The sequence below is a fragment of the Meleagris gallopavo genome, chromosome 20 (genome assembly GCF_905368555.1).
Source record: "Meleagris gallopavo chromosome 20, MGAL_WU_HG_1.1, whole genome shotgun sequence".
In the NCBI taxonomy this organism is placed as follows: Eukaryota; Metazoa; Chordata; class Aves; order Galliformes; family Phasianidae; genus Meleagris; species Meleagris gallopavo.
Window position 1 is genome coordinate 2,969,808 of NC_139423.1, and position 25,395 is coordinate 2,995,202.

General features: G+C 47.5%; 1 protein-coding gene across 1 annotated transcript; it reads right to left on the minus strand.

The window, feature by feature from the left end:
* Positions 1 to 3,443: 3,443 nt before the first annotated feature.
* On the minus strand, positions 3,444 to 24,619 carry METRNL (meteorin like, glial cell differentiation regulator). Its single transcript, XM_085240016.1, has 4 exons — positions 24,283 to 24,619; positions 18,649 to 19,037; positions 5,085 to 5,144; positions 3,444 to 4,386 (listed from the first exon to the last, which is right to left on the minus strand). Exons 1-4 carry the CDS (start codon positions 24,393 to 24,395, stop codon positions 4,070 to 4,072), a joined length of 879 nt encoding a protein of 292 aa, XP_085096142.1. The 5' UTR covers positions 24,396 to 24,619; the 3' UTR covers positions 3,444 to 4,069.
* Between the last annotated feature and the right edge of the window lie 776 nt (positions 24,620 to 25,395).

A 25,395-nucleotide genomic window follows, 5' to 3' on the forward strand; every position in this document is an offset into this window, starting at 1 on the left:
TCACCTACCACCAATATTGCCCACTGACCACATCCCTCAGTGCCACATCTCTGTGGTTCTGGAACACCTCTAGGAACCCCACCACCTCCATGGGCAGCCTGTGCCAACACACTACCACTCTTTCAGAGAAGAAGCTTTCCTAATATCCATACTTAAAGGGAGTGCTCCTGGATGCTGGGAGAAGGCTCAGTAGCAGAGAAGAGCTTGCTGAAGAGCTGCTTGCAAATTTCTCTGATCTTCCCAGCCAGATGACCTGAGCATGGGATGAAGCCATCAGCTGGCCCTGCTGCAGGAAGGTGAGTGCCCCACAGCTAGCCAGGGCTCACATGCAAGACGCAAAGCCTATCAGCATAGCTTGGAAAATGGCCTCCTCCTGTTGAAGGGAAGCAAACAGGTGCTTTAGTCAAGATCCCCAAGTCTTGCCATAGGCAAACGACGCGCAGGGATCTCCTCACCTCCAGGCTGGGCACTGAAGTCATAGTGCTTTGAGAAGAGATGATCCAGTCCTTCCACAGGATGAAAGGACAAACTCTCCCCCAGGCACATGGGGTCTGATAGACCTCAAACAGACTGGTGTAGACACCCACAGAAGTTTCTCAACCTACTTATTTGCCATGGCAGTAAGTTTGGAATAGCTCTTATCTTGGAGGTGACAGTGTTCACCAGTGGGCTCATCACTGATACTTCATGGAGAAACTGAGAAGTAGAGGGTTACCATGGAAAGTGTTTTCACTAACAACGCAAACCACACACTCACCAGAGTTAGATGCAAAAGCACAGCAGATGCCTTGTGCCTATTTAAGGGTAGTATTGCCCAACCAAAGGGGACTCTAACAAAGGCAATTCAAGTTCATGAGTTCTGCTTTCTTAGGAGCAGATAAAACAGCCTGTTGCTCTTAAGAGGAATTCAATTATGTTAGGTATGAAGAGGAAGCCTTTCATCTTTAGAGAGCTGCAGCAGCAAAACAAGCAATGCTGTGCATCTGCTTCTGGGTTGCCTTCAGCCACTTCACTACATAGCAGCAAGCACATCCTCAACTAATGCTACACCAATATGCCATTTGATGCTCATTACAGAGCAGGTTCATCACATGTGAGCAGAGGTGGTAATTTTTAATTCATCTTTTCCACACACCATTCCACTGCCTTACAGATCAAACAGTAATCACGCTGCAAAGTGAGCACTTTGGAAGCAGATTTAAGGGCAGTGGGAGGAATCCCAGCATTAACCTCACAGTGCACAAAGCACACACACCCAGCTGTTGGGACGTTGGCACCCACAGCAGGGAGGGACACCTGCAATTCCTGGTGCTTTGCTGGGGATGATACACATCAGCTATAATGCTGTAGCACCCAGGGCCCAGGCCAGGGATGAGGGCAGAGGGGGAAAAAAAATGCTGCAGAGCAAGACTTTAATGCTGCTTTGATTAAAGAACAGGGCTCTGGGCTGGGTGATGGCTCATCCAGCCACACCTCCAGCACTCTGTAATTGTATTTGTGCAAGTGTCAGCAGTGTGATGGGCACGTGGCGTGCTGAGTGCTCCGACGCTCCATCCCAGCAGTGTATTGTGGAGCTGGGGCACAGCATAGGAAAGGAGCACAATATTTCCTCCTCTGCCAAGGATTTCCAATGAGCTCACAGGACATGGGCAGCTCCCCGGGGGAATGCAGAGAGCAAGGCCAGTGCCTCTGGAAGTGTGGACGGCACGGCCCCATTCCTCCTTGCAGCCAAACAAGCCACCAGAGCAAAGGAAAGCTCCACTCCAGCACTTGGCTCCAAGCTTTGTTCAAAGGGTATTTTCAAAAGAGCCTACAATTTAAACTGCCATTAAAAAAAAAAAAAAATCAAACTGCAGCCAAAGCTGGAGCTCCGGGGGCAAAGCCTTGCTGCCTGTTTGTGTTTTGCTAGCACTGTCCTCTCACAAATACTGGCTGAACATTTAATTTCGCCTCTTCCCCTCACTCCCACAGCCTCACATAGGAAGAGGAGAGTGGGCAGCCTGGAGACAATTCCAGGAACATGTTGTTCTCCCCCTCCTCGTCCTGCCAGCAGCCACTGCATGCTGGAAAAAAATGCTGAAACCCAACAGGAGAGGTTAGGTATAAAGCTTCTGAAATGCCCCTTTAGATGAACTCAGCAGTCAGCTCAGCGCTAAGTGACAGAATCATTTCCACCAGTCCTAGAACAGGCTGGCTTAAATCCCTGAGGTGGGAGAGCCCAAGCACAGAAGGCTTGGCCCACCCAGAGAAAGCAACCCCACAGGACGGGCTGGGGCAGGTGAAGGCAAAGAAGGGTTGTTTCCCTCTCCACCGGCCATCTTAAAACTGAAAACAGGATGAGAGAACCCTGAACTGAGTTGGGTGCTGGTGTTTGTTGGTGACAGGGTTAGAAGCCTTTGCAGCAGCAGCAGCCACGGTTTCCTGGAGTCTACTAGAATCTTCTCAGCACGGCCAAGAGAAATTCCCCTACCCCTGCAAGCCCTCAGATGAGTCTTGCTGGGAGAAGCCCCACACTTGGTTTCAGTGGGATTTCTGTCCCACTTTGGGCCTGTATTTCGGAACAACCTTGTTTTTAACCACCTGGAAGTCTTGTAGGACATCCCTGTCCCAACCATCTGAGATCTTCCTGCAGCCACACTTGGGAAGGCCATCCTCAAGTCACACAGTCCTCCTCAAGCCTCAGAAACAGCAACTACATGGAGGGGATTGGAGGGATAAGGCTTTTTGACTCACCAAGAGGAGATTTTTTTTATATGGAGAAGCTGGTAGCCTACAAATTGAAGTGATAGAAAGTGATGAAGCAGAAACACAGGCAAGAGGTTAAAAATTCTTTCTTAAAGGGCTGTATTGCAGGTTATGGGGAATGATGGGACTGAATGGCGGGGGACATCCACTGTCCCTCCCCTGGGCATTGCTTATGTAAGTGGTGTTCAAGAAATGCGTAGATGTAGTACTTGGGAAGATGGTTAGTGGGCAGTACAGTGGTAGGTGGGTGGTTGGACTGGATGCTCTTAGTAGTCTTTTTCAACCTTAACGGTTCTATGATTCTAAGTGACATGGTGAGAATGGTTTTCACGAGGAGGTCCAGCCCTGGGGATCGCAGGCAGGCATGAGCATCCAGACTGAACTGCTAGCACAACCAAAAGCATCAAGCAAGCACCAAGGGCCAGCCTGTCTCTTAGAGGTGTTCCCAAAATAACCCCATAGGCATCAGAAAGCACATTTAAGAGTCCTGCCTGGCCACGTGTCTAAAATTCTCCAAAAATAGCTCCTTCTTCCCCTTTGAAAAACACTGCGGTTCCCGATGCCTCACAGGAACTCTGCTTCTGCTCAGAGAAGCCACAAAATAAGTGAGCAGCCCAGAAACTGATCTATGAGCACATCTGGAGTCACCGAGATCAGCTTTACAGAGAAGGAAAAATAAAGATTTTAAACAGCACATGTCAAATCCAGGGACCTTTATTTCTCTGGAATGGAAAGAATTTGCCAGCCTGGCCGAAAAATTGCAGGTGGCAAACCGTATTTTTATTCTTTCAAATAAAAAAAGAACACACACACGAGTTTGGCTCCATAAATTTCTGTCATAAGAAACAACTTTGAATTGTACACCAAGCTTTTTACAAAGCATCCACGTTAAGATGGTTTACTGTGCTCTATCACATTCTCGGCCATTTATACAGAATACACCATACCAAATGCTACATCAGCTTAAGACATTTTTAAAAATTAGTATTAAAAAGATACAAAGGCATGTTGGCTTTCATTTGGGTTTTTATTAAGACATGGAAGTTTTCTTGGTTTGTTTTCCTACGGAAGTCACTAAAAAAATATAATAACTTAATTCATAAGGACAAGATTGGATAAAAATCCAGCCTTATTTGCTTGGCAGCCTTCTGAGCTCGTACCTCTGTTGCTTCCATGAGTCTAACAGCATCACAGGCTGCAGATGTGTCCTGCAGGGTCTCAGCCTGCACTCCAGATCTGGCCAGTTACTGTTCAGAGTATTCACCGCGGCCAGGAAATATTCCTTGCCCAAAGCTAAAAGCGACCTTCAGCCAAACAGGGGGTTTCAATCTGGGCCAATTTCACATGGATTTAGCCCTTTGTCTTTTGCTTCTTTGTACATCCTTTGGAAGTCTTTAAATCGAGGGGCACAGCCTAACCTGGCTTCCCCAAAGTGCATGCGTCCTGTGAAGAGAAAGTCTCCATCTCCTGGTCTCACCCCACACTCCAGCAGGGTCTTTATTTGTCCTCGCCAGTTCCCACTCTCCCCCGTGAGTTGAAAGACTTTGCTCTTCTGCCTGTACAATTTGTTGATGCCGACGTGAATTACGGATTCTTGCTCTTCTGCCTCGTTTGTTACGTCTTGAATGGAGCCTCTGATCACTGGGAACACAAAAAGGATGTGAGGAAGGGTTTCCCCAAACCCCCATTGGAATAATGGGGTCCAAACTCAGCCCCCAGTAACCGGGCAGCTCAAAGGGAAGTGATCTCACTACAGCAGCCCTTGGTTTGGGTCCTTGCTATTTCTAGAGTTGAGTTTGTGTTAGTAACCTCCAGCACACATTTGTGTTTGTTACAGGTCATGTTTGCAACCTGTCCAGGAAAGGCACCCACGTATTAAATTCAAGCACAAAAATAACTGCATCAGAAAAACAGCATTGAATGCAACAAAGATTTATAGCAGCAAGTTACATGCTTAGAGCTCTGACAGTGTACTTTCTGTTCTGCAGCCATCACAGGTACCAGCTAGTACTGATACCAGCTAGTACTGATTTCCTCTTTTAAAAGGGAAGCAGAGAATTATTGAAACTTTTGGTCTTTTGTCAGCAGCCCATTTTAGAGCAGCAAGTAGAGGTACCCAAAAAGTCTTTAAACTTCTACTTCCACCATGCTCTGCCCACCCTGGGGAAGTAGGTGAGCATTTTGAGGTCATTCTCACATGCTCCTCACCCCTTTGGACAGCATTTATCACAAGTGGGGTTTGCCAAATGTGAGTGGCTGTTTGTCACTTTTTATGGAGGTTTGGTGACAGATGCCATAATCAAGAGGGACAACAAAGGTGGAGGGAAACAATAACTCACCGAAATCACTAGTGCAGACGGCCAAGAGGACCTCTGTGTCACTGCATGGTCGGCATGGAGCTGGAGAGAAAGGGGCAGAGTTAGCACAGGACCAGAGGATTGGAAATAAATAGCTGGTTTTAAATAAACCAAAATCTGCTTTGGGGGGAGCAAGGGATCTTTGGGTCCAAAGATCTGCCAGGCATCAACAACGCTAAGAGAAATGCAGGCCAACCCCACCCCCAAGAGATTTTTGTAATTAAGTAGGAATATGGATCTCTTTAACACTCCTGCTGGGATGCATTATCCAGCAAACACCCCACACACTCACTGCTCTTATGCAAAATGTGTTTTGATACCGGGTGCATTTGCAGAGAGATCTGCTGCGAATTCAAAGCTCTTGAAAGCGCTTTGAAGATCCTGTGCCTTTTAAAGGCTGATGGCAAAGCTTCTTTCTTACAATTTCTATCAAGTGTTGTTGGGCTATTTCACAAGCCATTTAGTCTATCACCACATCAAAGTTCCAGGAGGTTACAGAGTGGGGGAGGCAAAGAAGGGAGAGAAAAACCAGCGCATGTGTTTGAGGGCGTCAAGGCAAAGCGGAAACTTGAGCCTGTATCTGGTAGAGCTCAAGCGGTACAAAGACCATTTCCTGTACTGCTGGAAACATTTGGATATCTGCACTAATCTAATCAATGCAAGAATGTGGCTCCTCTTTGTACTCAGCCAGCAATTTCTGAGGAGAAGGTGCTGTAGTTGCAGTACAGATGTTTCCATAATGCCCCACTGAGTTCAGGAATTTGCTTACTATCAGGGTCTGCCCTGCCTAGGGATGCTAATTAAGTCTTTCCACTGGAGGCTCAGGGATCCGAGCCCACTCGAAGTCGTTCTGAAGGACATCGGCCAGAAAAACGAACACCCGTTGAGCTGTTCTGCCCTGATCCACGCAGGTGGGAAGCAGCAGGCAAACAGGGCTCACGCTGCAGACGAGGCAAAGCATTGAAACTACATCAAACCAAACCCGAAGCTGAAGCTTCAACCTCTCCTACACACCTCCCCAAAAAATGTGATTTTGAACCTCAGCATCTGAAAGCACTTAGCTGCCGGCTCCTCGAATTGTCACACCCTTCCTCTCACTGCTGTCGGCTTTCTGGAGGAGTTTATCCATTGCACAAAGTACCACCTTGAAACTCTCCTAAACAGCACTCAGCCATCAGCCTCCCCCAGCGTGCAGCACAAGACGAGCTCTGGCGTAAGACAGGGCAAATCTCTGATTCTTTCCAAGGTCCCGGAAAGGCGGTGATCCAGAAAGAAGGATTATTGAATCCAATCCACCAGATTTACTCCAGTCAGATGATTAATACACAGTGTAACATGCTGTTTAATAGGATTAAAGAGAATAGAAAACGCACATTTCTGTGCAGAGATATTTGAAGGAATTATTCAGAAAGGTTAAGAAGCTCTAAAAGAAGAGGCTAGGAATAGGCAAAATAGTTTTGTTAAAGCATCTGGATCATCTGAGTATTTCTGTTGAGTAGAACCTGGATGCCTTCAGGCCCTTTAGAAACAATCCAGCCCTCGCTGGCCTTCTTTCCCCCATCTCTTTTTTGAAAAACTTTGGAAACTGTTTAATATCATGAGAAATACAAAGCCAGCCAAAGCCTGGACGCAACTGGAGCACTACAATAATGTCAGTCTAAAACTATGTTAATTTTTAGACTCAAGAGACTTTGATTAGTGGCTAAACCAAACACCCAAGTTTCCATCTGACAGAAAATCCTCAATCAGATCACATCCCACAATGGCACCCACCAAACCCATCCCACCCCATTCCCCAGCTTCCCTCTGCCCACATCAGGTCCTGGCTTACATCCCCCAAACGGAGGTGACCTGAAAAGCTCTGGGAATCCTACAGCATTTTCACATGAACAGAAGCTCTAAAAACACAACTGATGGACATCCACAAAAAACACAGCTGCATTTTTGATGCCAGATTTCAGATATTTTGCTCTGCAAAGATCTAATAACGAAAAGGCATCCTGGGCTTCTCTGAGTGAAAACAGTCTTGCTTTAGACCAGACATCTCTGTAGTTTGTCCAACCCAGAAGATTGAAAAAAAACAGAATGACTAAGCCATTTTTGTTCTCCAAATGAGTGCAACACAAGCAACTGCATTAAAGATGAAAAAGAAAATAAATGGCTCCATCAATTTAAATAGACTGACACTATAATATGTCAAATGAGCAAGTGTATGCATATACGTGGAACAAAATCATTTTAATTGCAGACTCTAGGCAAAATCCTGCATCCTTTTTAAATGCAGAAGGAAATTAAAAGTGCTCAGTATTGCTCACACTAGATCATTACTTACAGCCTGCTTCAGATCCATGCTGACTCACAGCAGTTTGGTGGCATGCAAGCTCATTTAACAACCATTTACCACCACACATCGCTGCAATACCAGACAGATGAAGAACAGAAATCCTCTTCTGTGGAACAGGTCCCACATCTGCATTCACAGAGTATCAAATACATCCTGCAAGTGGCAAAAACTAGCTATGCAAGCACAGATGGAAAGTGAGTTGTGAAGGATTATTGCCGAGGTAAATGGACCATTAAAAAGCAAATAACATGCACTGGCTACAAATAAAGCTTCATTCCTGTGCAGTCTCATAAATTCAATCTTAAGAAGGAGACAGTGCTTGTGCTTTCTTTTGAATTACAGCCATGAAAGAATCCACGTGTTTATGCCACAGCTTTGTTATTTGGGTGCCCTTCAGCACCAATCTGCACTGGGCAGCAGGTGTTTTCCTCTACAGTAGGTCAGAACCATGCGTACGCTTCCAAGCTAAAAGAGGAAGCACCCTCACTTGTATCAAAACTGAAAGGGGAAAAAAAAAAAGAAAAAAAAAAAAGGGAAAACCAACATTTCACACATGCACAGCAGGTTTGAAGATGTTCATTTTCTGAGCAAAGGGCCCAGTTGCCAAACAAGAGGCTGTGTTTGCCCAATGCCCGACTCCCTGGGGACAGCTCGAGGTCTGCCCAGGTTCTCATGTCCCAAAGCACAGCTCCGAAATTGCAGCAACAACACCAACGTCAGCTGCACTAATTCCTTTAGACTCAATAAGCCAAAGAGCCTTGATTCACACAGCAGCAGGGGAAGTAGGAAAAAAAAAAAAAAGAGAGAGAAAAGCAACGTTTTATTGAAGCCCTCTAAAGCCCAGATGCCTATAACTCAACCGCACCGCTTGTGGCATAAAGCCTGCATTGTGCACGTCGGCTGCCGACTCTCCTGGGAATGCCTTTGATGGATTTTGACAGTATCCTGACCTGAAGTAACCTGAGGCAGCCCTCTCCCTCCACCCCGCGGCCTGGTGCCTCCAAAGGCCTCTCTATTCACCTCCCCGCAGAGGGAGATGTAATTACATCATTCCTCACGAGCCAGCAGTCATGTCCCAGCTGCTTTGAGCGATTTGCCCTCTGAACCTGATGTTACCGAGGAGGACGCAGCGATGCTAACAATAGACTGCACTTGTTGGCCAACAGCTTTGTTGAGCATGCTGCTGATCTTCTCTATAGGGAGGCTGAAATGCTCTGAATGGGGCAGACGTGGCCCAAAGGAGGGCATAGAGTTCCAGGTGGTCCCCAACGAGGCCAGTGCCAAAGAGCTGAGATGGCTGAAGACAGCCTCTTCCCACCCTGGGGATGGATTTAAGGGCACCTTTAGTGCTGCAGTTTAGCTTGGGTCTCCTCACCGCTTCAAGGGCTGTGGGGAGGTGGTGCCCTTTCCAAGGGCACACATCACTTTTGGTTTGGGGCACCATGAAAGTCTTCTATCATTTGGAAGAGGGAGGTGAGAGTTATTCAAAGGGACATCATTGTGGTTTAGGATAACAGTTCCCTGCAGGACCCATCCATAGCGACCCATGCTGCAGACCTCATAGAAACCACACAAATAGGTCTGATCTTCCCTTGAAACGTTTGTTTCAGCAGCCACACAAGGGCCTGACCAACCTCAGCTTACCCAAAACCAGCTTCCAACCAATGAGGAAAAGGAGTTCTCGGTCTGTCCTACATTTGCTTAACATGCCATCAAGAAGAATGGATGAATCTCTCTGCAGGTCCTCACACCCCATCCCAGAGCTGTATTTCCTCACCTCCACCAACCTTCCCCATCCACCCCACGGCTCCAGCTAGGCTCTGCTGAACATCATCATCGCTCTGACAGCAGACACAGGAAGAGAGACAATCTTCAAGCAGAAGTGAAAATATTGACTGCAAAGTAATTGCAGAAAACCACCTTACTGAGGAATACCCTTTGGTTTCATTCAGCTCGTACACGCGTGCGGTGTGGTGGAGGTGTGGAGGAGGGAGGCACACAGCTGCTTCATCAGCACTTCAGTTTCTCGTGCCGTACATCACCCACGTGCATTCGTATTTCTGAATAACTTTTTGAAGAGCAATCAGACATTCCAAGTATCAAAAGCTCCTGAGGAGGCCCAGGCAGGGTTGGAGCACTTCGTTAGCCCTAGGTTTGAATCAATTGATTAAAAGAAGCATCCCTTCCTCCTGTTGGTAAGCTCAGCAGAAGGCATTCAAAGGGGTTTGGGGGTTTTGTTGCAGGCCAGGCTGCTTTAAACCAAGCCAGCCAGCATTGCAGCACCTCGGCCTCCATGATGAAAGCTGCCAGCCTGACATCAGCACTGGTTCAGGCTGAACAAAAAATACCCACCCACACCCTTCAAACTCTTGTTGGCAGCTCTGTAATTGCAGCCATACTGGAAAGGGCATCATAGGATGAGTGTCCTTCCTGGAAACGCAGAGCGCAGGCTTCCGGGAGCAGATGGTAAAAATAGAAATGTGGTTTCTCCAATGATGCTGCATTTCTCAGTCGTATTTCTGAGCCCTCAGCAGAAATGACTATGGCTCAACCAACTACTGCATGCAGCCTGGGCACAAGGGCTTAAGGGCAAAACATCATATGAGCACACAAAAAAAAGAAAAGATCTTGCCCTGATCCTACTTCCACTAATTAAAAAGCTGAATAAATTCTTTTAATTCTTACTTGTCAAGTTTGCCTAGGCTTCCTTTTTGAAAGGACAGCTTTCCTGTCACAAAATTTGGCAACCGCTGGTTCACTCGGCCCTGACTAATCATCTTTCTAAGTGTACCTCCAGCTTTCCTACCCCCTCTCTTCCAGAGAAAGCCAGAATAACTTTCACCCTCCAAACAGCTCCCAGAGTGAAACACCACTCCAAGCTACATCAGCACATCTGCATGTCAATGCCTCTTTTTAAATATAAAATGGAGATGTTAGCCAGGAGCTCAAACCAGCAGAGCTACATCCAGCACACCTGTGCTTAACACAATACCTGCAGCCACACACAAGGGGAAAACGTGGCCGGATGACGTCGAGCAGCTGGGCTGGAAGTCACGGACACCCAGTCACAACACACAGAGGAGCTCTCTCATCACTCTTTTGTTTTACAAGGCTTTCCTGTTCTTCGCATGGGATAGGATTACATGGTTTTCTGCAAGCACTGCACTTTTCCTAGCGTGTCAGTAGGAAAATGCCAAGCTGGGGAGCAAACCCAACATTTGGGCTTGTGCTGATCCCAGCCCCTTGGCTCGATGGACATCATATGGGGTGAGGAAGGATTGTGCTCCTTAAAGCAAGAGGTTGATGCTATGAATAAACTGTACAGAAACAGTTCAGTGCTTTTCTGAAGGCAGAAAGAACCATCTCCATTATTTGCTGGAAAGTTAATCTGAGCTCTGTGCTAAGCAAAAAAGAACTCAGTGTCTCCCTCCCTCTACCACCACAATTCAGCCAATATTTGGTACAGAACAAGATGATGATTCAACAGCTGGTCCAAAGCAATGATGCTGCAGTGGAGAGCCACCTCTAACTTCTGTGTCTGAAGCAGGGATCTTCGTTGCTTTATATCTTCAGAAAAAAATCACCTTCTCCAGCCCCTTGCCTTAGCTCATTTCCAACATTTGGTTCAATGTGCACATGTGTACAGGTTTCCAGAAGTAACTTGGAAAATAGAAACCACTGGCCAAGAACTATTTAAACCTGCAAATAAGTTTAATGAAATGCAGACTTTCACATGCTGTGGCACGGACTGTGCCAAGAGAATTGAGTTAATACCACATCCTTCCTGCACAGAATAAAAAAAGCACACTGTAAACCTCACCAGTAGAGATGTGATGACCTTCGCATTCTGAGAAACGTCAAGACAAGAGCCCATAAACCAGAAATTTATCTTTTCACAGAAATGTCTTCCAAGAAGGTATTAAAGTCCTAAGTACCAAGGAAAACTATTTATGTAAACAGTTTGAGGGAGAGATTTGGTACCAGGCAAGCTGCATTTGCAACAGCTTTCAAAATGAAACTTGGCTCAGCATCTCTGGAGCATGTAAGGGTTCTCTGGGGTTGCACTGCAGAGTCAATGCCTTTCTGCTGTTCCAAGATGCAGCACCCATTCTGACAAATGAGCTGAAAGGTCAGCTAGAAACACAAACAGCCATTTGTTGAAAGGAGGGGGAAAAAAAAAAAGGAAAGAAACAAAAGAAATTGCACAGCAGTTTTTATTCAAGCATCACCAGACACTATTAAACTCTACCTCCCAGCACAAGTGGCTCCAACCCAGGAGAAATCCCAAGAAGTGTCATAACTTCACAACGCTTCTTGCTGTCCCATCTCCTCTGGGCTGCCTACTGCGTGTCCCCAACAACTTCTCCCTTCTCTGTTTCTCCTCCTGCCACATGCAGCCATTGCTCAGCCTCCATTGCTGCCTTCTGGTCTCTTCCCACTCGTTCCCAGTGTGGAGCTGGGCTCCAGGCTTGGTGCTGATGGAGAAAAACTCATGGCAGAGCCTCACTGGGACAACATTAGTGCAGCAGTAGCGAGGTCAGCACTTAACTGAGCTCCTGCACTTACCCCTTGCATCACCAGTCCTATGAAAATCCTCAGTTACAGTCAAGCCTGCAGTGTATCACATCCAAATAGCTGTACTGAGTAAACCAAATCTTTGGTTTAATTCCCTCTGTTCAAATTGCACCAGCAAATAGAGCCCAGCAAACAAGAAGCAATTACACTCTCACATGTTCCTGTGCAAGCAGCCTCAGTAACCACCTGTCATTTCTTTGCTTTCTCTCTCTCTCCCTGCAATTAAATAGAAAAGCAGAAAGCAAGTGACTGCTGGGAACCTCTGCTGTATGCCCACAAGACACAAATATAAAGCCATTAAAAAATAAAATCAATTTGTTTGTCCCCGAGAGAATTCCTTTGTCCTTCCTTGAACCCCTGCTGCTCCATCAAAGACCAGGAATGGAAAGCTCTGGGCAGGCACAAGGATGGGGCTGAGATGCTGGGGGTCAGAGATCCCCTGAGGGTTGCAGGACCTGGGGTCTGGTTTTGCTCCTGCCCCACAGCTGCAGCACCGCACCTCCATGCAGCCTCGGCACCCCCCAGCAGCACAAGACAGAGCAAATATTTCTTCTGACTGAAAAACAACAAAGATTTATGGCTTGGCTCATCATCCCCTCCTGAAATTCACTGCGAAAATATTTTTTTCTTCTAAAGAAAATGCCATTCCAGAGCCTTGTAAAAGCACACGCTAGCCAGATCGAGGAAAACAAAGTTATAAGGGAAGTTCTGATGTCTTGTTTGGTTTGGTCTGTGACAGACAGCTAACAAAACACTCCGTTCAGACAGCGTGCAAGGGCAGGAGATGAGAAGTTACACGGTGTCGTCTCCCATATCTCTGCCAGAGCACCGCAGTCAGCACCCATGGGCTGAGCTGTGCCAGCAGCACAGTGCAGCCCCATCCCCAGCTCTCCTGGCCATTAATGCCTCCTATGGGGAGCAGGATAGAATTAAGTAACGAGTGGTTGGTTAAAGTTAAACCCTCAGAGCGGGGTAATGACAGATCAAAGATTAAGTGATTCTTAAAAAAAAAAAAAAGAAAAAATAGCACTTTTGCATTCACATCCACGCAGGCCCTTCTCCTGCCTGCTTCTAGAAAGTGGATTCTTTCTGGTACATGGGAAAGCTCTGAAGGAACACAGTGAGTGTCGTTTTAAACCCAGGTTTACTGGGTCAGCACATTCTTATAGAGGGCTCAGCCCCACACAGGGAGGTGATGGATGTGATACCACTGCTCTGTGAGCCCCGCAAAAACTTACTTTAGGTTTTATATTTGTAACAGGAAAAGCTTTAAGATATATACATTCTTTTTTTTTCCCCTCTTTTCTTGTCATCCTCAGATCATTGACCTATCCTACATGGAATTTTTCCTTTTTTTTGCCTTACATTTCTCACTCCCACTTAGACCTTGACTACATTGGTGTAAATCTCCTGACAGCCCCACTGGGGCAGAGCTCCATCCTGCACACACAGACGATCCTGGGGATGGGTTAAAGCACTGGAAAACCCAGCCAGGCTCCCCATGCATATTTAACAAGTCACAGCTTTGGGCCCAGGGCGGCTTCCAGGTACTCACGTAATGTCACAGTGAATGCTTTCTGCCTTCTACAACAGATTACAGCTAAAGAGATTTTCCACCCTGCAAATCGAGCCCCCAGCGCAGGCAAATTCTGACCTAAGTTTCTTGTCCCTCCACCTTCCTGGAGGAATAGGAGGAGGAATGCAGCTCCCCCATCCCCTCTATAACTACAGCCTCAGGAATTAGCAAACTAAACACTTTCGCCGAGCAAGCACAGAGCATTATTAAAGACTGCCAAGCAACTCGGCTGGATTGCAGACCTGGTGGTGGGGACCATCTCCCGCAATACATAAAGGTCAGAGCAAAGCAGAGCCCCAGCTGCCCGCACAATTCACCTGACTGCTTATTGGTTTTGACTGCCCACTGAGTTGGGAAATAAGCTAGCGGCATTCGTGGCCAGTCTAGCAAAAATAAGCTATTTTCTTACAGCCTGTCCCCTGCAGCTGTGTATTTATCATTGCTGTTCCACTGTCACCTCGTCTGCCCACTGCAGAACCAGCTCCTGCCCTGGCAACATCAAAGGGCAAGCGGGGCCACAGGAGACTCCCCCATTTGCTTGGGGGAAGGAGAGATTAAATTAGGACATCCCTCCCGTTTTATTTTATTTGTGGTTGAAGACTTCTCAGTTCAACAGTTTCGCCTTATTGAGCTTCACTGATTCCTGAAAGCATCAGCCCTGCTCAGTGTAAGAGGGTGTAAGTGGAGCATGTGTGCTGCCCGTGCATCAGAACTGTGCTTCAAAATCATTTCACACAGGAAGAAACCTAAAAAGCTTTGCTCTTAAGCTCTTAATCATACCCAGATACCAATAAGCGTTCTTAATTTCCAGTCTGCTTTCTCAGGCCAGTGAATTAATAGCTTACAGGAAATAGCTGAATACTGTCCTCCATTAGTTAACTGGATTTATCCAGTTCTGCTTTGTTTTTCAGATGCCCATTTGAGCACAGGACCTCCTATCTATTAATATTCTCAGCCAGGTACCCAGCATTAATAAAGAAAACATAACAAAACTAAGTGGGGAGATGCCATCAAGATAAAGGGCCATTTTTGTTAAAGTTTGACTTCTTTACTACACAAAAGTGGGTGGGTAATGAAAGTGCTTTCAATTTACCTCCTGAGCCCTAACAATCAAATTACAGATAACCCCACGAGCGCATAATGGGAAAGGCAAATTATGCTTGTGTAAAGATGGATCCAGAGCTTGGATGCCATATTCCTGAAATACAGAACTCAGGGAGCAAATAAAGGTCCTTTGGTCCTCCTGCGCTTGGCCAAAGTACAGAGCCCTGTTTCAGGTTGGTAGAGGAGCAAGCTGAAGAACAGGAAAAGCAAATGACTCTCAAGGGACTTTCGCCCTTTCCACAGGAATTTGATCCCAGCAGACCCAGACCAGCAGTTTGGGTGGATCACCGCTCTCAGAACACGGCTGGGAGCTTATGGCTGAAGAACGCTCCTGGCAAAAACTCCATCTACCTGCCAGTATAACAGCCCTGGAGTATTTTAACCCAGCAGAAGAGATTAGAATCAACAGAACTCAACAACCTAAACGAGTTCTGCAGCTTCTCGATGGCCTTGGGCCAAAATGTCACACTGCCTCAGTTCCTCCATTGGGCTTCAGAGCCACTGAAAGCACTCGCTGAAGTCAATGGCCCATCTGCACGGATGGGAATTACGTGGGGGTCCAACCCAAAACCTAATCTGAAAACAAAACCATCTTCAACTACCCATTGCCTTGGGTATCAGGGAGAACACAGCCATCAGGATGCCTGAATGGTGAAGCTGACCCTTCCATGGGACTGCGAATTCCCAGTGATGTGAAATACATTTTTTCGCTGGCCATCACCAGACTAAAAACCATCCTGTGCCAGATTTCAGAAATTTGGATTAAAGCATATCAGTGTACAATACATATTTCCTCCAATTAGGGAAACCTTTAGAGAATGTGGTAAGGCAAACTCAGAGCCAAGCTCCCCAAATTTGGAAAATCGTAACGACTTGCCGTGTCTTTCAACCTTCCCGAGAAAAGGGAAAGGCTTATTCAGAACCTGTGTGTGTTTTCTGCTGAATTATTTGCAAAGCTCTGATTAAGTGGGAAAGAATGGCTGCAAACTAATAAAACTTGAGGTTTTCTAATTAAACCACAGGCACCCTGCCAAGCATTGCTGATTTGTTGATGCGCCCTGCAATGTCAGGACTCTGAGGACACAACAGGTCATTAAAGTATTAAACAGATGACTTACACTCTTTAATCAGAGCCGGGATGCCAAGTTAGGAAGAGAGAGTAAACTCAAGGGCAGAGTACAATAATTATCACCAGGAAACAAACACACCGTTGAGGGAAAGTCGAGAGAAATTGCGAGTGATTGCTGGAATAGCTATTGCACAAGGAAAGGGCTGGATCACCAAGCCCCACACCTGGGTCTTTTATGACCAAAGCACAAGCTTCAGGCACCCAACCACAAAGAGACCACCGCTGACTGCAGCAGACTTCCTCCCCAAACAGACTGATCAGCAAAGAGCATTTATCTGGGGTTTTCACACTAAAAGCAGAAGCAGCTACAGAAGAGAGAAGATCCACAGGCTGCAAGGGGTCCCGAATGCATTGCTCCATAGAAGCCTCGCAAGCTATTTGGCAGTTTCCCCAGACATATAGATATTTATAGGAGAATAAAAGTGCTCATCTGACTGAGTAGTGGAAAGAGTCACGCATGGCATTTCCATCGTGTTTCACCCCCCATCACCCCTCCCTAGCATCAGAATCCGAAAAAAGGCAGAAGAAATCATTTAAAATACAATAGAGATCCCTCGTTTGCCTTGAAGGCTCTGCTGATGAACTATTAAAACACTTCTTCTGTCCAAACAAGACACTTGGAGCGTGAAGCAGATAAGCCTCCTGCATTGTTTTATAACAGCGCTGAGAGTCAACCAGCATCTGTCAGAGCTGAAAACACAGCAGTCCTAGAAAAAGTGGTTTAATGTGCCTATCGGCGAGGAAGGCTGTAGTCAGATTCAGCCCTCAGTGTGACTGCTGAAAGTCTCTGAAGAAAAATACCCAAGATTTTACGTGGAGTGAAGAGTACTGAATTCTGAGAACAGCGCAGCTTGCACTGAGATGGTGAGCACACTCGACTATAGCAAAGCTCAAAAGAAACCATATCCATGTGCAAATTAAGAACAGAACAGAGGGGATGAGCACTCTTTCCCTTGTACTATTTTTATGCATATGCAAAAACAATTTCAACTTTTCTTTGGGGGGAAAAAAAAAAACGTATCTTAACTTTTCTTGGTAAAGTGTGACTTGCTTCTTGCTGGCCTGCCTGCATCTGCGTCCTCACAGAGAAAGGAGCACTGACTCTGGGAACATTCTCCAAATAACTGATCAAACAATGTCTTTAATGTCTTCTGCGATGGAATTTTACTACATAGCTAGCATTCTGCACAGCATATTCATCTTTGAAGAAATGATCTTACAGAGAAAGCAGCTCTGCAGTTGGTGCCAGACCTCTTTGCAGCTTTTGTACAGTGCAGAAGTGGTGAAGTCTACTTGAAACGCACAGCCCTCAATACTGTCCTGCGAGTTGCACGCAGAGCAGGAGCGAAGAAAGCAACTTAAATATGTGAATATTTGCGTTTTTTTGTTTTCATGGCAAACACGCCATCTGTCAGTTATCAGGGTTACTGCATTAGCCCTCAGCCCACTGCTATCTGGCTGTTAGGAACTGTTTTCAGGGTCGAAACAAGATCTGCGGAAAAGATCTGAGCAGCCAACATCTGCATGGCAGCAGAGCAACAAGAATGCACAAATGTATTAATCCAGGGTCCTGTTGTGGAAGAGAATGGGACTCAAGCTCTTCAGTCATCAACCCAAAACAGGATGGGAGACACGCAGCCTGGAAATACAGCGACAGCCTCATCAACCACACTGCTGTGTATCAAGTGGCATCTCAGCCACAGCACAAGGTATCGTGCTGCCCACTCTCAGCAGCCTACGCTCTGCTCCTTGGGCTGACTTTTGGGACACACTGTCCTCCATCTGTTGCTGCTCAGGTTGCACTGGGCTTCTCCCCTTCCAGGAATCAGGGATAAAACCTAGAGGCGATTCTGCATGGAGGAGAATTAGACACCACCTATCTGAAAAGAATTTCCCCTTCCCTGTCATCCTTCACCAATGCTAGTTATTCTTCTACTCAAACTGCCTACTTGATTAGCACAACTAGGTTACACCTACAGCTTTTGCTCTCAAATGGAATCACAGAATGGCTCAGGTTGGAGAGGACATCCAGTTCCAACCCCCTGCCATGGGCTGGTTGCCAACCACCAGATCCCATCCAATCTGGCCTCGAATGTCTCTGGAGTATCGGACTTCTAAGGCTCGTAAATTCTTTTGTGCATTCCCCCTTCCTACAAACTTTTGTTGGTATAAAACTCCTCCCTGCAGAAACCTGATTTGCAGAGTGGTTGAGAGAGAAGACAACACTGGCACCGTGCACATAGTGTCAGCCTGCTGGAGGCTTTGCCACTGCATAGCAATGCTCCAGAAAGTGAACTAGGAAGAGCTGAGGAAGGAGCACACCAGAGACAAAAAAAATAATTGGGTCAGCAAGGAGCAGTAGTCGTAGAGGAAAAAAAAAAAAAAAAAAAGATGGAAAAGGAGTTCCTCCTTGTTTAAATGTTTGTTATTCAAAACATGCATGGGGTTTTAAAAACTGATTAAAAAAAGCGGTTAGCCAACTGCTGCAGCAAGGCTCGGAAGCCCAGTTCACACTGGAGTTCACTGCAGGGTAAAGCCAGTTCCTGTGATTCACCCCAGGCCTGTAAGGGGAGAACCGTTCACAATGTAGCCCTTAACAAATCATTTGGAGCTCAGCCTGTGCTACCAGCTTCCAAAAAACAACGACAAGGAATTAAAAAAAATATATCTATTCTTCTGCAATAGCCTGTTTATAAAACATGCCCTTAAAAGCACATGAAATTCAGACCCAACCACTTTCCCACTCACTCACTCACTCTGCCATCTGTTCTGCATCCAGTACAATACGTGAAAACATGACCGATATCCCAGAACTCACCAGAAACTGTGTGCAAATCAGATGCAATCCCCCTGCTCATCAATTCGTACTGGAAGCCTGTAATCTTCCTGCTAATGTCCTGCTGGGGGGTGGCCTCGACAAACAGCCCCCCCTGGTCATAGCCAAAGCAGTACACCTTGCTGGGGCTGCGCTCTCCATCTCGGACCAAGAGTTTCAATTCTCCAGTTTTTTCCAAATAAATATTTGCTCCTGCAGAGTCCTTGAAGGGCTTTATGCAAACAGTCAAATGTTTGTAGGAGGCGGGTGAAGTGTTGGGTCGCAGGTTGACTATGAGCGCTCCCGTGGGATACATCCACTCTATGGAGCCTTCGGAACAGCGGAGGTAGACCTGTTCGACATCCTTCTTGTGAGACTCGTGAGTTAAGCCACTGAGGGAAGAAAGAAAGAGAAAGTTAGACAAATGACAGAGCTAGTAAAGCAAATGCCATAACCTCAAACCTTCAAAGAGCCACATCAACAAGCGCAGGAAATCTACTGTAGGGCTGAGTGTTAGCCCAGCCAGCTCGGCAGCTGCCAGAAGCATTCATCTTAATATTAAAGGACAATTTTTAAATCGTCTTCCAAAAGAAAAAAATCAAACCACTAATAATTGACTTCAACATTAAGTAGGATATAAGCACATGATCAAACGCAGCTAAATTACTACAGCCTCGATTACTGCCCATCAGCTGAGCTGTGGCAAATGACTGGGTGCATACCAGTGAAACACGTACACTGCAGCTCCTTCCCGGTGGCTCACACCAGCACAGTCTCCAGCCTCACAGATCTGACCCCACCTTTCTATGAGTACTTTGTTCCTCTTCCAAGTCTATATTCCCAATGGATCTGAAACTGGGAGAGAAGCCAAGCTCACCCCGTGAGCTGGAGCAAGGGGATGCTCTGGTGCTGCTGATACTCCCACCCCAGTCTCCAAAATAGGAGGTGGGGAAAAAGACCTCCCCCCACTCCTCATTCATAGCTAGGAAGCACGCAAGTATGCTCCCCTACTTCCCTCAGCATGAGGTTACACTTTCACTGCTTAACTCCAAAAGGCTCTGAGCTATGGGTGCTCAGCGGGGCCAGTTCGTACTGCTGGGACAACGGGACATCACCACTCCTTGCCCAGCACGGGGACAAGAAAACAAACACCCCAGCCGTCATTTTGAGGGCAGTAATCACAGAGATGGGACCGGAGCAACATAGGGATCCCAGGCCTGTGGGATGCTCAGGCTGAAGGGAAACCTGCAATAAATCCTACAGCCTGCTTGTCCGTGGCATAAAGCAGGAATGGCTCTGAGCAGCTCTTGCTGCATGTTGCTGCTACTGGGCCAACCCTGCACAGGTTCTTTACCCAGACTTCAAGCACTAATCTTTACCAGTACTTAAAGAGCGGCTCCGGGACTTGAAGGCCTAAAGGAAAGCTGGCGAGGGCTGTGTATCAGGGAGCGTGCTGATAGGAGAAGAGGAACAGCTTTCAACAAAAAGAGGGTAAATTTAGATTAGATATTGAGAAAGATATTCTTCACTCAGAGGGCGGTGAGGCCCCAGAACTGCTCTGCACATGGAGCTGTGGGGCCCCAACCCTGGAGGTACCACAGGCCATAGATGGGCCCTGGGCAGCCCGAGCTGGGGGACAGGCAGCCCATGGCAGGGGTGGGGCTGGGGGGCCTTACGGTCCACTCCAACCCAGTTCCCAAATATAAGGATCTCTTATTCTGCGCCCATAGAGCACCACCCACAATGAGGCCCTGAATGCAGCTCCCCAATCTGCTGTTCAGCACTTTGGAGAAACTCCCATTTACCAGATTAACCAAGAAAGGAAAATATGTAAAAAGGATGAAACAACTTGTCTAAGGGTACACAGGAAATCTGTGGCAAAGACAGAATGTGTTTTAAAATAGTGCAAGTAATGACATCAATCTTGGTTTCTCAACAGAAACCTCCAAATCGACAGTTCTTCACCCCAAAGACACATTCACGTGCTGAATGGGGTTAAAATTCAAGCATTTAGAAAGTAACAAGAAACTGTTTGTAAAATGGGGGGAAGGATGTAGGGGGGGTGAAAAACACACACGCAAACCAACATATGGTTTGCATTTACTGTTGATGTGACTCATTATTGTGAGTGTCAGTGTGACCCACTTGATAGAGGTTACACGAGGAAGCTCAGGACAAAAAGTCATATTTAATAATAATATGCCTGCAAACATGTGCTTCTGAATGATCTTGAAAGCCACATCAAGAACACAGAGGAGGAGAATCGAGGGACAAGTTTTTGACCTCTGGTCTCTTGCCTCCAACTCGGTAGTGCTTGACATGTTCAGTGGGACATTTCAAGTTGACTGTAAATCCACATATGGTCCACAAAATCAGCTTTCACCACAGCATGAGTGTGATGCCACTCAACAGAAAACACACAAGTCTGTTTTCTTGCAAGCAGTGAATAAGTAAAACTAAATAGTGTGAAGTTTATTCCACTGCACAGAGACAAAAAAAAAAAAAAAAAAGAACAGCCCTCATGCATCACTTGTTCCTTCTCGGGACATCAAAACAAGCTATGTAGGATCTGCAGGCCTTATACTGGCAACTTCCACTCCAAAACCTCAGTGTTTAAACAGAGGGAAGGTGCATGGGGCAAAACTCTGAACTCATGCACTGAAACTGCTGTTGCAAGTGATCCTACCAGCACTGAGGCACTGAATTTCTGCCAGAGGAAAAAAAAAAGCCTCAACATTCATTTTGTTCAAACAATCATGCTGCTCAAACAAAATAAAACAAAACAGGGCGGACTCTGAAATTATCTTCTGAAAGCCAATTATATCCCACAGGCAAGAGTGATGCCACTGGACAGACACATCAAGCACAAGTACCTGTACACATTAAGCCCTATAATAAAGGGTGACTCAGAAGTTAAGCAGATTTCAAAATACACGCCAATGTTACTTAACAGCAACCACCATCATCCAGTCAGACCTGTCACTTTGCTTGCAGTCAAAATGACATGTCACCACATCAACCTTGTTTAATGCCATGCTTAGCTCTCGCTAGCCAGTTATACCATGAAATAAAGGTCCATACCATAAAATAAATGAGGTCTATTTTTCCTATTTTTTTTCCCCAAGTTCATCATGTTTTTGTTGCTTCTAAATTCTCAGCAGGCAGATATGGCAGCAGACTCACAGTTACAGTGACGGATGAGCCATCCATCATCTCCTTCAGATCTCTGCAGTTTATTGGGACTTCCATCTACAACAAGCACTGCTTCCTCATACCAATCCATGAGAACATCCTGAATCACTGCACTGGTCTCCTCACTCCCTTTCTGGTTTCAGCCCTGCCCCGTGTCTGCCTTGAAAGATCTATGGCTGTGTTGGTGCAGTAAGCAATTATGCTGCAATATGCAACAGGTGCTATTCAGAAGAAAAAAGGGATGACAGGACTGGCACTATCTACTTCTATTTCAGATGCTCTGAAGAGTTACTCAAAGTACCAACGTCCTCTTAGCACCCTTCAGTGAATGCAGAGAACTTCAGATCCTAATTTAGGGGATAATTAGATAATTAAGGATGACAACATCAAGACTTCCCCGATGCAGAGGGTAAGACCAATGGGTGTAATCTGCCACATCACAGCTGAATTCTCACTCTTCCAGACTGTATGAAGAAGGTCAGAGCAGCATATTCCCAGCATGTCAGTGGGATGGTTTTGCCCAAAACATTGTGAAGTCACTGTAGCAAGAAAACCTGAAGCTACAGCAAGAGTAACAACCAGGCACACACCACAGCAAAATTTCTGCTTGCTTTCTAGACAGTGCTCTCCAGGAAGCTCTGTACTAAGCTATTTATTAGGATGCTGCTGTGGCCTACTGAGTGTATTTAAATTGCAGGTGTCACATTGTGCATTGCATCACATTCCCCTGGAAGCAGGGGATATGCATAAGAATCTCAGCACAGCTCCTTGCAGTACTCAGGGATATGGGCTGGTCGCCTCACAAACTGGTGGGGAAAAAAATCATATCCAATAGATTCTATTTTAATCATTTCTAATATAGATGTATATAAAGGTGAGAAAAAGCCTTCAGGTTTACTGTAGAAGATGACTGGGCTCTCAGTCTGCCCACACAGTTCTGCCAACCCAGAACTTCCCAGCAGGAAGAGAGACTCAATTTTAGTATCCAAGTTCACAGGCTTTTCAAAGTTATGGCCAAAATATAACACAAACCACCCAATGACTTCAAAACATCACATTCCACAACAGAAAATCCTTTCTGACCTATGTAGCTATTAAGTATCCACACTGAAATACTTAATTAGAGATTACTTATTGGGACATCAGAGTATCTTCATCCTTCCTAACCGCTAGTCCTTTAGGACAAATCAGGTGCCAGTTAACACCTTAGGACCAGCAGCATTTCTGGTGATACCTGTATGCTACCAGTGAGGCCAGAGATGGCCAGGCCTGCTCCATCCCCTCTCCATGGGCTCTGTGGAGACAGCTGCCCACTCAGAAGATGCACACAGCTGGAATGCTTAGGGATGAAAACAGGTACAGGTTTCAGGGCAGGGAGGCCAGAAAAGGAAATCAATGCAATTAGGAATTTGCCAGAAGACTCATAGCTTTGGCCCATATCGAAGGACTCGCCTTCAAGTGGATTCACCAGGATTAACAACACATCAGTTGTCAGGAGTCCAAAAAAGTTTAGAAAAGAAGTAAATAGCGGCATCAGCCTCCAGACAGCCACAGATAGGAAGTTGTTATGCTGCGAGTCAGCCCAGCTGTTTCCCCACTTTGAATTCTCCCTACTCCAAAATACCTTCCTGACACGAGCTGGCCCAACTTTTATTTTACAGAAATTCAGACTTCAGCAGAGCACCAAGCCAACATTTCTGACTCCCCAAGCAATTCTCTTCAAGCTGACAGAAAGCCGGATCCAGCAGCGCTCGCCTGTTAGCAGAGAAGCTTTTTAAAGCCATGAACAGACCCAACCGCACACGCTGAACTTATTACGAGCAATTAAAGGAGAGATAATTCGGGAGATAAACGTTTGAGAACCGACGTCGTTCTTTATTCAGGGCAATTAGAACAGATCGGAGCGGGCTGCGGCAGCCCAGCGCTCTCGGGACGGAGCGGCAGCTTCCAGGACCCGCCGGGACGGCGCTGCTGCGGGGCCGGGAGCGGCGGCGGTGCGGGGCGGTGAGCAGCGCGCTGAGCGGCGGAGCGGCCCGCAGGTGCAGCGCATCCCGGGGAACCGCGCATCTCAGCGCCGATCGCATCCCCGGGGAAAGCGGGACAGCCCCGGGAAGACGGTCGCGGGGACAAATCTCTCCTTGAGAACGTGACACCACCCTCCTCCTCCTCATCATCGTCCTCAGCCCACGGCGCCGCTGGGCAGAAGGGAGCCTGCCCCGGTCGCTCCAGCCCTGCCTTTCCAGCGCTGCCTCGCAGGGACGGGAGAACACAGCAGAGCAGAGAAGAGCAGAGCAGAGAAGAGCAGAGCCGCCCCGCTCCCGCCTCGTGCCACCCCCTCCCCGCACCCGGCCGGGCATCCCGCTTTCGCCCTTTTGTTATCGCCCCCGGTTTCTCCCCCAGGTGAGGGGACGCGGGGCAGCCTCCGCTTTCTCCCCCTGGCCTCACCTCCCCTTCCAGTTGCACAGGTCGCTGGAGTACTGCGCCTCGGCGCCGCCGCCCAGCAGCAGCCGCAGCCCCAGGAGCAGCGGCAGGAGCCCGGCGGTCGGGGCGCTCCGCATGGTCCCCCCGCCGCGACCCCCGGCCCAGGGCCGAACGATACGCGGGAGCGGTGCGGAGCGATGCGCGCAGCCCCCGTGGGCTCGCCTACATGGCGGGCAGCGCAGGGCGGAGCGGAACGGAGCGGTTACCCCATGCCCGACTCCGCGCTGCGCCGCTTCGGCTCGGCTCTGAAGTTTGCAGCGGCTCGGCTGCGGGCTCCCAGCTGAGGGGCGGGAGCGGGCCGGCCTCCCCGAGGAGGCTGAGCTCCTCCTTCCCCCGCTGCCTCCCTCCCTCCTTCTTCGGCGGGGCCGGCACTTGCTGCTCGAGCAAAACGCGGCGCCGGATCGGGAGCTGCCGCTGCGCCTCGGGTACGTTACGGCGCAGTACAGGTGCCCGGCACTGCCCCGCGCCCGGCCCGCCCCTCATCGTGAGTTCCGGCCTCGGCTGACCCCGCAGGACCCGCTGGCAGAGGGGCTTCGCTCCCTCCGTGACATTCCCCGGGTGCCAGGAGTGCATCCAGCACTCGGCCCCCAGCAGCTCTCCAGCTTTCCTCGAGGATGTGAGCTGATCGCTTTGCTGGAACCTTCTTGTGTTGCCACTTAACAGGAAGCACTTAGGAGTCGATCTTATTTGTGAACTCTCCTTAATGACCGCTCTGGATACCACCCTGTCTTGTTTAATGTCCATGTTTAATCCAGAGTTGATTTGGGATGCTTAAATCCCCTCCTGTGGGACACCAGCAGCATAGAAATACTTTCCAGGGTGGGAGAGCCCCAAAACCACAAAACGGGGGGGAAAAAGGGGGGGAGATCCCACAGATAGCACTCAGGCCCTGAGTGTTCTTTTCAAGGGGAGCGAGGTTGATATTATACAATTCTGCACCCACAGATAGAAGAGGGGTTAACTTCCAGATCACTGCGTTTCTCAGTGTCCCGTTGTTCTTTCAAGTGTCTGTCACTGCTCAGGGCAGGGCACTGTGGGGCTTTTTCTGGGTGAGAGTTCACAGATGAGCATTAAACA